The 13,065-nt window shown below is 38.6% G+C and overlaps 1 protein-coding gene across 1 annotated transcript in view; it reads right to left on the minus strand.

Annotated features, from left to right (window-relative positions):
• Positions 1–5,540: 5,540 nt before the first annotated feature.
• TOPAZ1 (testis and ovary specific TOPAZ 1) overlaps positions 5,541–13,065 on the minus strand; it is a 39,930-nt gene continuing 32,405 nt past the window's right edge. Inside the window, exons 16-20 of the mRNA XM_074898105.1 lie at positions 11,176–11,341; positions 10,132–10,296; positions 8,852–9,055; positions 7,592–7,775; positions 5,541–5,754 (exon numbers count right to left, since the gene is read on the minus strand). Of these exons, the coding sequence (XP_074754206.1) occupies positions 5,541–5,754; positions 7,592–7,775; positions 8,852–9,055; positions 10,132–10,296; positions 11,176–11,341 (933 nt within the window). The remainder of the gene's footprint in view (positions 5,755–7,591; positions 7,776–8,851; positions 9,056–10,131; positions 10,297–11,175; positions 11,342–13,065) is intronic.

The following is a 13,065-nucleotide window of genomic DNA, read 5'->3' on the forward strand; positions in this document are numbered from 1 at the left end:
GGGGGCGGGGCCTGGGCACAGCGCGCGCCTGCGCTGCCGGCCCCGGCGGCTCCTCCGCGAGCGGCCGCGCGCCCGCCTCTGCGCAGGCGCAGTCGGCCGCCGTCAGCCGCGCGCAGGCAGCTCCTCACGGCCGCCGCGGGCTCGCCGGACCCCCCCTCCCCCCCGAAAATGGCGCCTTGGGCCGCAGTGGGGGCCCGCAGCCGTGCGGGAGCTTTCGTGAATGTTACGCGTCGGGTACCGGAGAAAGAAACACGTAACAGCTCTTGATCTCATGCTTCAGGTGCTGCCGCTGCCTCTGGTAAAGCTGAATGATGGTCTCGCAGCCGTGTTCTCAAAAGGCCTGAAACACACGATGCAGAGAAGCCGGTCCCCTTTCATTTCAGCGTCTCCTGCTTCTAATAGTAGAGTGGGTCCACAGTTGTTACTCAGGGACGTAGAAGGGAAATCTGAACCAAGGAATCGCTGCTCTTTTGCTAAGGGGATGAAAGGGGTTTATCTGAATACTTGCACCCACTTCACAATTCCTTTGTTCTCCAGAAGGAAACCACCAAATGGGCAAAGAACCAACCGTGGGCTCTGCAGTTCCATGAAGAAAAGCAAGAGCTGTTTTCCTGCAGTTACTAATGCTCGATGGATACCTACATTTATACATCTGTTTTTCTCCCAAGATAGTTGGTGTCAAGAAGCAGCTGATGCAGAGACATGCAACAGACCAAAAATGTTTATTGCTGATGAGTTTCAGAACAAAGGGAGATTAACTGTTGGGGACTGGAGTTACTCGCACAACATCTATTGCCATTCCAGGCAGAAAAGGTTAAAAAGAGGACTGACAAGGTTTAGGCACTATCTGTAGTTCAGTGAAGCTTTAAATCAAGTTAACACTCTCACAACCCTTGGGGGATTTGCATAATTTCCATAATGTGCAGCATGTTTTTTGCTTCCCGACAGAAGCCATCAGTTATGTAAGCAAATTGGTTGCATAATTATGCAGATGAAAAAATAAATTTAATTGATTCAACAGAAAAGCGTGTTGTTCATTTCACCTGGGATTTCTTTGAACTCGGTGAGGAATAAAATAAATTGGGAGAGGTAATCAGCAGGTGACACTGCCAGATACCAGCTCTATGGCATAGTGCAAGTACTTTGACACGGAGCCAGAGCACCACTCCCCCCCCCCCCCCCAGCACAGGAATGAATTTCTACTTTTTAGCTAAAGATCTCAAAACTTACTGCTTATGAATATGACCACAGTATTCCATGGGAGTAGCATAGTGGCTTTATCTGGTCTCGTTACTCCCTATCAGTTCCCAGGATACATCCCACTGGCTCAGCAACAGTTGCAAAGACGTTTCTGAATGGAAAGCTTGTTTTATACCAGATAAAATTAACATCTAAAAAAGTTTCGATTTTGACTACCAATAAAGCTGCTACAAACAGCAACTGAACCATTTTCTCCTTGCTCCTTTGTTTCTGTTCTGGTCCTTGGTCTGCAGATGGTCAAAAGTCGCATCAGTTTCTCCAGTCTCATCACACACAATGGCAGAAGCTCTGAGGCCAATAATGTCAGCATTAATTTTTTGATACTACTCATCACACTAGTCATTTTAGAAGAGAGTTATGCAGAAATAGTTATGACTGAAAAACACAAAAAATTTTGCAAATTGGGATTTGCAAAAAAACCCCACCCCAAACCTGCAAAGATGCAAGATGTATCTGGAGAACATGAAAGGACAAAAATGTGAACTAGTAACTGCTCTTAATGTGGCCGTATTTAACTAAGCTGAGGAGTATGCCATTAAGATTTTGGTAATTAAAAGTTTGATTACTACACCAGGGACATTTCATTTTACTATTTCTCCTCATGTGAAACTCTCACTAATATCCATTAGAATTCTTCAGTGGACTGAGCACAGCCCATAGGCCTAGCTGTAGCCTCCACTTGACTCTGTAGTTAAAACTGGAAGCTGGCCATGTCCACAGCTGGGAGTTTCAGCCCAATTTATTCATATGTTATGTGCTATGATGTGGTGAAAAACTGCATACTCTGACTGATTTCACACATTCTTAACCTCCTCATGCAGCACATCATGCTCTAGATTCTTGCAGTAGTTAGGAGATACTAAACTCTCCACATCTACATTTGCCTATCTTCCTGCATACCTAAGAATATTAATTACAGGGATCTGAACAGAATTAGATGATTTAATGACAATACAGACTCACAGATATTTTCAATACTCCATACAAAGAATAGAAAACATTTATTAATAACTCCAAAATGATCTCCTCAATTGCTCGTTATAAAACATCGTAAAATTATCAAGCTTCTATTTCCAGCTTCTCAACTCTGTCCCCAATGTGTGTTAAGAAACTCTCAAAACTATCAATGCTTTGAAATAAAATTGTGGTAAGCCTTCCAAACAACATTATTCTGGTTTAGTTACAACTGTCCATACCTAACACAAATAATCTTTCCAAAAACATATCTAGTAATCAGTGAAGAAAAATTTTCACAAAGAGAATTCCTCATGCATCTAACAACATACTGAAGGAGCAAAGCGTTGTCTAGACCTAGCTACTGAGCGCAGCACAGGAAAGTTCTTTTGCACATTTTTCCGTCTCTCTGAAAACAGGTAAACATACATTTTATTTCCTATATGAAAAATTAAATATATCAAACAAGTTGCTTAATCTCAAACACGGAAGTTCTTTCAGCTACTAAGAAACAGTACCTTATACCCGGGGAAAAGCAAAAACACGGATATTGTATACCGAGTGTCTGGTGCTGCAGAACTGCATTGCCTCTGTTGTAATTTATTGTTTGGAATATTTTTTCATCTTTCCAGGCTTGTTTCTGTCCCACACTGGATTTTATCTTGTCTAGCACATGGAATTTCTGTCACCAAAATGGTACTGAGAATGTTGCTCAAGAAACCTTCCTGGTATTTTGATACACATCAAAATTGTACGGTACAATTTTGTACGGTATTTCAAGTGGACCCAGACGGTACAAAAATGTGAAAACCAGACTTAACAACTAAACAGTTATTTAAATTGCCTAGCCCTGTGGTGATGGGGAGAAACACTGTATTGACAGAACACGAGATCCACCAGTTGTAGCAAAACTGAGCAATGATATGGGGAGCTCGCTTTGCTTGTTAATATAAAACATGACTGAGATTGCATCCTATCAGCTGAGGATGATACTCAGGAGATGGAGCCAAAACGTTGCACCAATTTTACACAGTTCCAAGTTAAGCTAGAAGATCAATGATTAACCTCTGTCTGAAAAACAAAGCAACATTTGGAATTTTTTTCTGGGGATGATCCAAGTGAAAATTCAAGGTTGCTTATAATGGAAAAAATAATGCTGTCTCTAGAACACCCCAAGTTTTGAAGTCCTATAGATTACTAAGAGAATTCTGTCCTTCCATGTCTCTCAAACAGTATTAGCCACATGTGGTACTGCTTAAAAAAATGTGGGATTTAGCTGAGGTTCAGATAGCCTCTGTCTAATTCCAAGGGAGATTAAGCTACAAAGGATCTTACAACGAGTAATTAGCAAAAATGACTTAGTTTTTCACTTCCAGTTTTAGTTTGCTGACACCTTCCAAAATTGCTCTTGCCCACTAATGCTGGGGTGGCTGGAAGAACAACAGTTTAGATCCCTCATCTGAAACCTGATCACTTCTTATCCAGTCTTTCAGCTAATGGGAAACTAAGTAGCAGAATGCTATTGGATTTGACCAGGTGAACAGCCTTACAAATGGCAGAGCCATCCTGGTGAACACAAAGTGGTGGAACCCAAAGTCTCTTTGAACTAGTGCCAACTGTTCCTCAAGAATTCTGAGGTAAGGGGCTTTTAAAGAAACGCCATCTGATTGTTAGTACTGAATCTACCGTTTTTTAGAAAGAAAGCACATAAAATACCTACTGAAGAATGATACCCTATGAAAACACAGGAGCCTCTATTCTTCCATTTTTCTGTACAAGTGGCATAGGAGGAAGGCAGTGACCCTGGTGGTCACCAGATTCAATCCTTTCTCTTCCAGCAGCAACTCCCAGACAGACTAGATGAAGAGTGGTATCAAAAAGGGTCAGGACCCGACCCTGAAGAGGGTCAGGAATCTAACAACTGTCAATCAGATTAATAGCACGAACCTCAAGACTTGGGTGTCTACCCCTCCAAACAAAAAACCATGGACATCCCTCCAAAACCCTCCACAACCATCCAGTGCTAAGATCCTGACAGCTTTCATGATTCAGAGGCATGAGGGACACCTGCAATAATGCTGCTGGAACTGGGAAGAGACTCATGGTGCCCCAAAGGAGGGAACGATTTTTCAAACACTGAGGGCATATGCTACAATCTTGATCTCACTTAAGACAGAATAGCCTTAAAAACCCATTAACTTCTATACCCAAGAGAGAAAAAATTTTCATCACAAAAAACCTCTAAAGGGGATGGAGAGTAGGACCAAAAGAGATGTATTACTGGCATGTTTGTGAAGGTTGGTACTGGAGATCTAAATTAACACTACGGAAGTGGGGAGCTCAGGCAAGCATCAACTTTGACAGAGGTCCCACTGATTTGTCACAAGAGTTTTCCAATAAAAATGTTTGGTTCTTCCTACTCAGGCTGCAGATCAGTATAAGAAGTGTGACTTACATAATTCATGCTCCAAATCTGATTCAGGATTTGCAGGCGGAAAAAAGAATTCCTGAAGAACCACTAATGCTAGAACCAGCTTGCTAGAAGCCTCCATCTCATCATGCAGTTGGTAGAAACTAAAAAATGGGCAAAACCTTCCTTCTTAGAACACAATCAAGGGAGAAAGCAAGTTTTCCTTATCAGTGGAAGTATGCATATATACAAATGTGAAGCCATATACAAGTTATTATCAAGACACAACTAAAGCTCAGCTGTGAGCAACTTGTGTAGACTCTCTCAGTTATGTGAAGGAAGGTATCCTAAGTCTGGCATGTCTCAAGTGATTTTGAAGTTAAGTTATTCCCAGTGCTTTTGACTCGGTTTTTGGAGTAAGAAAATTAAGATCTAAGGGGCACACAGATGGAACAATATCCTCACAAGATATTGTGAGGAAGACAAAAGGAAATATGTATTCTACAGACTTGAAAGTAATGTGAAAAAAGTCTCACCAAAGAACAGCAGATACACTCAATCAATGCACTTACATACGATCACCTGCTGGGAAAAGAGTAACAGTGCTAGATTCTCCATAAAATAGGAGAATGTAGGTTCTGAGGCTGCAGCTTCCTCATTATCTAATGATGCCATTACAAAACACTTGTGTAAGTCAGTGTGACAATCTATACAGTTAGGGAAAAAATTACTGTTTCTACTGTGCTACTATCTGCATTATCATCAATATAAGTATTTAGAAACACAACTTGAGTTTGAAGCTTTGCTGTAAATCAGTAATGCACAGTCTGAACACATGGGAACTGCCTTTATTAATCTGTATTACAACAATGACTGCTTTAACCATTAAAACCCAAAGATCTTTACTATTTAATGATTACTGAAACAGCCAGACCTTCCCAGCCCATTTCATATTTTCCTGAAGCCATTTTAGAGCAGATGTATGCTCCAAGCTGTAAACTTCTTCCATATTAATATTCATTGTCATATGCTTAAGAATAAGCTTTGGATCAGATATACGAGCAGCCAGGCTCAGTCTCTCCACTGCCGGGTGATAGTCACTGTTATTCTGAACTTTCTGATCTTCACATCTGTAAGTGAGTTCCCACAAATACAAAATTAGGTACCATACAGGCCCTGTGTCACTTGTTTGATGCTTTATACTGGCAACAAGATTACAGAAACATTAAAATAATGCACTGTGTTTGCATCACTTAGATTAATTTCTAGACAAATTTAGGCAATTGTTCTGAAGAATTAAGAACTTAGAAAAAGTATATTTTAAACATATTTTATGGTAATCATAAGTAATGGAATTTAATGCCACTGCAAAGTAGGTCTGCAATAGTCACAGCACGTTTCATGAAGAAATGTTCTGGGCTGGAAAATTCAGTAAAGGAATGTAAACCATTTTATGAACTGGATGTAGCAAGAATTCAGGTACATGCTTGAATCCAAAAAGATTACTCAATTTTGGCATGTAATCACTTTTGGAAAAAGGATGTGTCTAAGTGACACGTCTACATTTTTGCAAGTGCAGAACTTACTCTTTAAGCAAACAAGCAAAGGTACAATAGCATACACATGAAAATGAGATAAAAACCTTCTCATTTATCAAAAGAACAAAATTAAGAGATGTATTCCTTGGGAAGGAAGGCAGAGTACTCAAGTTTGAGATGCCCCTGTTCATCCTTCTTAACAGATGTAGCTTTTCTATGAAGTTTCACATTCTGATGCTGAGCCAGTCAATCTCAGAGAAAATGGCGTCTTGAAAAATAAATTATAGGCATAATCTAGTGACAGTGGTTGGTAGCTTATGGACAAAAGGCAAAAGCAACAAAACACATTTTCATCTGAAGGTATTAAGTCTCAAAGAAAAGGGAAAAAACCCCTAACAAATTTATTACTGAGATATCCCCTATAAAGAGAATCAAGTAAAACGGCTTCATGCACTTTTCAAAAAACAGCCAAGAAATGTTAAGAGTTGCTTTTTGAAAGGAGTAACATTTTGACTCTGCCCTTCTGCTCCACTGCTTAACCCCAACACAAGCATCTACACACCAAAATATCAAACTATCCTGGTTTAGAAAATACAGTACACTCTTAGTGCAGTAGGCACATTCAGTTATGGAACACAGACCAATATCCCTCTGGAACAATTACTTTTCTGCTATACACATGTAAAAATAATAGTAAAAAACGCCCAAACATTTACTGTTCTATAACCAGATTAAAAAAAAGTTTAAAACCAAACATTCTCTTTCCTAGCCAATGGAAAGTAAGTTCTCTCATTGTAATAAACTATTGTAACTAATTTGCTAGGCTGGACAAGTCAGGTAGGTACACTTGAATGATCTGTAAATGTTAAACAATTAAATGTAAAGTGGGCCATTCGGATTGGAACAATGTAAACGTGTCTCAGAAACCCCACCTACCATTCGGTTGGAACAGTGTAACCCTGTCTCAGAAACCCCACCTAGAGCTGACATGTAACTGCTGTTGGAAGAAAAGCCCGCCAAAAGGATGAAATCATGAGGCTTTTAAAAGATCCAATAGGAGAAAAGCGTGCCAGGAGACCAAGGCTTCGAGACTTTTGAAAGACCCAATAGGAGGAGGACATGCACCCCAGCAACCCAAATGACCCAATGGAAAAGAGCAGGACAACTATCTGACAGGAGGAGATTGGTTAAAGACGATGGCACAAGAGTATAAAAACCGCTGCTTTTTGGAACTCCGGGTGCGTGTGGCAGAGCTGCGGCTCTCCATGCACCCAGCGCTGCTTTGCCTATTGCTTCCCACCCTAAATTGAATGAACCAAAATAAAATTATATATTTTTATAAAAATTGGCTTTGTCTGATTATAACACTCATTAATTACATGATCACACAGATAAGTACAATCAAAATGGTACATATCTGACAACAAACCTTTTCAGTATTATTTGAAGAGTCTGATGAATAGCAATTGGACTTTGAATATCACAGGCATTTGAAACAAGAAACATTTCCATTCTCAACAGCATCTCAACCTCAGACAGATAAGATGGAATCATCAAAAGTTTCCGATATGAATTTCCCTGCATTGGTGGGTAGCAACCCCATAATAAAGCACCTGAGAGTAAATGCAGAAATGTAAGGAATTAGGATTACAAATACTGAACATAGATCTGTTTTCTTCTGTATGTGGCTAAGAATGTGGAAAGAAAACAACCCCAAACTCTTAATGGATTTTACTACTTCACCTGTGAGATGGCCTGATTTGAAAACAACAAACAGTACTCACTCATAATATTCACTGTTGTAAAATGTTATTTTTATCAGTGAATATTATCAGCAATGATTAAAAACCTGTCAGAAGTCCAGGGACTCCAAGTGCATCATAACACAAGTACAATTTATGACAGGTCAGACAGCAGCTCTATTAACTGATCACAGCGAGAGGACATTTGAAAAGCATCTCCCCCTTTGCTCCCCTGTCTTTGACAAGTGATCTCAGGGACCCAAGCTATACAGCATTTCATTAAAAAAAAAAAAAAAAAAAAAAAAAGAGGTCAGGAAAACCAATAATTTCCAGGATGGGAGGGGTGGACTCCTTAAGCTTATTAACCGCCACAATTCTAAGACGGATCAAACAGTAAATGATGTGACAATATGGAGAGATGGCTCTTGGTAGACCCTATCAGGGCGACACACCCAGTGTTATCTTAGCTTGAAAGTGGGAAGTTTAAAACACTCACAGACTGTTAGCTTTTATTTGAAAGGAATTTTCTTTTAGTTAGGATAAACTTCTTAGCTAGACCTCTGAAATCTTAAATATTAATAATTTTACCACCACAGCTCTAAACAGAAGTATAAAGAAATCTAATTTGCCTAGATGAGAAAGTGAAGATGATGTACTTTCAAACCATTTCAGGGTTCACATTTTTGAAAATCTGAAACTGAACATAAAAAATTAATTTCATCAGAATTGCATTCATTTCATGCCAGGTAGTACATAGTCATCAGATTTTCAACTGTCGCTATTTCCCAAGAAACATGTGGTTACAAATAAATTCCCGACTGTGACACAGAAAGCACTGTTTTGATCTTACAAAGTACTCTTACCCATTTCTCCCCAACATACTGAGCTGTTATAAGCATGATATTCAAAGAACATAAGGGAAAGATATTGTTTAAGAAGCAACTTACTTTTGTAATAGGTCCTAGCTTTAGACCACAAGCAACTTCTTCCCAAAGCTGTGATTAATCCTCTAAGCAAAAAAAATTCAATAGCTATGTTTTTGGAAAGCATGAAGTCTACTACAGAAGTTGAGACCCCAAGGTTCTTGCTCTCAAAACAGGCATTTAACAGCTTGTTAAAAAGGCAGCTGTACTGAGAAACAGCTACAGTATCTGAAATGAAAGAAGAATATTAACTACTGAATTAAGTCAAATGCAAATCTAATTGAAGAACTGCTTCTCAATCAGTACCTAAATCAGGACTCTTGCTTCTATCGGCAAAATGGACCGAAGTTGAGATAACTTGTGATAATGCTTTATTCACCAAAAGTGTTTTCATAATGTTAGTTCATTTACGTTGTGAAAGTGTTAAGGTCCAAGCAGTAATTTGCTGCCAAAACCATCAGGATCAGATAAACACACATTCACCTGCCCAAGCCTATAAATACAATCTTCACCTGATCTCTCAGACTTAAAATTTGCACAAATAAAATCACCTTGGTACTTCAAGTTCCGCTTCTTCTCTTACTCTGAACTGTCCACTTCCTCTCAACTGTCCCCTTCTTGGCAGGACTCAGTAGCCTTGTATCCACCTCATGCCTCAAAGGACTAGATCCTTTTAGGATTCTGTAAGTAGAGTGTCTTCCAACTCAGCCCTCCTAATCTACCTAAAAGCACACACTGGCAAAGGACTGACACCTACACACATCAGTCAGCAGAGGTTTCCTGGGTGCAGCCTAAGTAACTACATATCAAGTACCCATCGAAAATCTGCCAGATAAATTGAGCCCAAAAGAGCACTTGGTTTTAACATGATATGTAAAAGAAGCCTAGGTTTTCTGTCTCACTTATAGAAAAAAACAAATGCATTCATCTGAGCTTAAGATAAAATTAATCACTCCAACGATATCCCTATTTTAGCTTATGGTACAGACTGTGTATGATCCTTAAAAATGTAGTGGGTCTTTCCTTTGCCCTGTGTAACTGAGACAACTGGAAAAAGAGGACAGGTGTATAAACTCTGTGCATGTGTGTGCGTGCATGTGCGGCCAGATCTGCAGAGTACGATATATATTTTAACTGACATTACAATACATATTTTAACTGACACTATGATCTTTGGAAAAAAAAATGGCTTGTCTAAAATGATCTTACTTCTTCAACAAATTTTAGCTGGGAAAGAAACAGAATAGTACAGAATCATCCATTAAATTTTTAGCTCTTAACACAGTACCTTTTTCTTTACTTACCAGAATAATTTTGAAAACCTGGTAAGTTCCGCAGAACCTCAAATGCCTGCCTGTATAAACTCTTCCTCAAGTACTTGTGCACTAGTATATATAACAGATTCTGTCGATTGATGATGTCCATTTCATCACAGGGCCACAATGGTGCATTTGTGGTCCACTCTGACTCTGTGGCAAACAACAGTGCAGTGTTACTTCTATGAACTGAAACTGATCGACACTGAGACTTTTGGCCATTACAAATATTCTGCAGCAGAAAACAAATTTCAGAATTTCTCAGAAAATGCAGTTCTAGTTGTTATTAATTTGTTCCTTATCACCACTATTTCTCAGTTGTAAATAACCTCTTTTATTAAATATCACAGTAGTAAAATGGACTGTCACATATATGTACATAAATATGTATATATCTATGTACATATATAAATTTGCTATTCAATTTTATATATGTACATAAATATGTATATATATCTATGTACATATATAAAATCGAATAGCAAATTTTAGATCCTCAGTATTACTTTACAGAACACCTTCTATTCTTGTTTACACTTTTCAGTTTCTTTTTTCAGCAGATCAGAATTTCAAAAAGCCAGTAACTATGCGTTATTTAATTGCAGAAATATGGTACTATTCTAAACCTATTTTACTAAATGTGGATACTGTGAGGGGTAAAGAAACACTACATTGACCCAAGCCTGAAAATTTTTTTACACTGAATATCACCTGGCTCAAAGGAAATATACATGGGGCAGAGTCACTTTCCAAGTTGCACCCTTTCCTTATTATGGTAGGCTTTTGAGTGGAATGGTGCTGATGGTAGACTACTGTGAAAACTTTTCCAAAAAAAATTTGGTATTAGTCATAATATTTCTTAATACTTATCAAGAAGAATACTAACCAGTAAGATGCATCACATTTTTTTTGTTCCAGTATTAACTTTATTTAACTACACAGACCAGCTTTTACCTTTTATCTGAAATCTGTTACAGAAGGGGACTGTTCAAATTTAAGTCAAATCTCAGGGTTTTTATAAGACAAGCTTACCTCTCAATACCCGTGTTGCTCCATCCAAATTTCCAGTTTTAAGAAAAATTTCTGCAGCTTTATTAACAATTTGACATCTTGATGCTAACCTCTCTGCACCTGTAAATCCTTTCAAGACTGTAAAATTTATCTGTAGCTCATACAATTTATCCAAAACCATACTTCCCTAGCACAAAAGGGAAAGGAGGATGGTCAGAGAAAGCAATTATATCAGTGAACACAGAGTATATTTACACAAAATACAGTGGATTTACTCTGGTGATACAGATTTACAGGCATCAGTTTAGTTATCCAAACTGAAATAGGAAAAAAAGAGAAAGTATAGTAAAATTTCTAATGAATACTAAGTTAAAAATCATGGTCATGTGTGTGCCCGCATTGTGGTGGCAGAACAAGAGTTGCAGAGGTAGAAGGAAAGGGAGGTTTAGGAGAACAGAGAAGTTGACAGAAAATTAAACTTACTAATTAAGAAGCTAATTTGTTGTAAATATGCATATGCACATACCTACTGTGGACTGACATATGCTCAAAACTGGAGACTTCTGAAGGCCTACAGGTATCTACAACAGTTTATCTTAGCAACAAATGAAAGAATACTAACTATATCATTGCAGTTAACATTTAAGGTGTAAAGAACCCATTCAGGTTTATGTGGTTGAAGGGAAAAAGTATGTACCAGAAAGACTCAGGTGAAATTCTGACAATAGAAATTTGAAAATTAAGTGCAAACCAGACAACATACAAAATTAAGGAAGATCTGCATCTATTTCATCCTTCTAGCAGAAGGAAGGGCCACTAAGAAGTGGGTCTTTCTGGAAAGCTTGCAGCTTTAAGCATAAATGATCTATAAAGGAAGGGCACCCAAGTAAAATGCAGTTGTGGAATGAGATCCTTAACTGGACAAGAACCCAATCCTCTGAGGTAATAAGTTGGGTAAAAACAAGCCACAGCAAAGTCTTTCAAGATACGAAATAGTTAAAATAGGAAGTGGATTAAATAATTGCCAAAGGAGCATTAATGTTGCAGGATTCTCTACAAGTAGCTATCCAGAAAGCAGTCTAGTGTTGCTTGAAGAGCTGTCTCCATGGAAGACGTAGTTGAAGAGCTGCCTCCATAGAAGACCTATTCACATGTTTCAAATTTGCATTTGAAAAGTACATCTGTTTTATGATCTTTCCTTAGCTCTTGCAAAGAATATTCTCTTCACGACCAAGAAGCATACGTACTTTACCCCTGAGAGCCAGAAGGCATGAAAACCATGTGATAAAGAGATGTGATGTTCATGAAGGGAACGTGATCTGAAAAGCACATCTAGAGGTTTAGGTGGTCCAACATATTCATAAAATGGCATAAGGCACGTCCTAAAGCCAAAATTACTTTGGGCATAGCTGGAAGAACAAATCCATTACTACCTTATTTTCTGGACCACTTTTTGGAAGAAACAAGACACAGGATCAAGCAGATACTAGCCCATAACCACAGTATTAGGGACTTATCCAGTACATATAATGGAGTGAAACTGTTTGGAGTGCGATAGGAATGACAGTTCTAGTTCATCCCTGAAGCAGAGATCAATTTGGCATCTACCAGTTCTGATAAAAATCATTCAGAGCACAGCCTCATTCACCCTCCCATATGGTCAACACAGGTTGTGTACAAGACTGTTGGTGAGGATCTTGGTGAGCAGTCTGTTGAGAGGTGGTTTGACACCCAACACAATATTTCTCAAAGAAGCAATAATCTTTTGCTCTAGAATGAAAATATCATAGTATCGTAAGAACTGTTTACTTTCAGTAACTCCTTGTTATACGAGAGGAACACTACACATGCTTTTGACACCTTGCACCTCTGAAATCAGGACATGAAGATAAACCTCTTTGGAATGTCAAA

Source organism: Athene noctua, chromosome 2, assembly GCF_965140245.1.
Source record: "Athene noctua chromosome 2, bAthNoc1.hap1.1, whole genome shotgun sequence".
Lineage (NCBI taxonomy): Eukaryota > Metazoa > Chordata > Aves > Strigiformes > Strigidae > Athene > Athene noctua.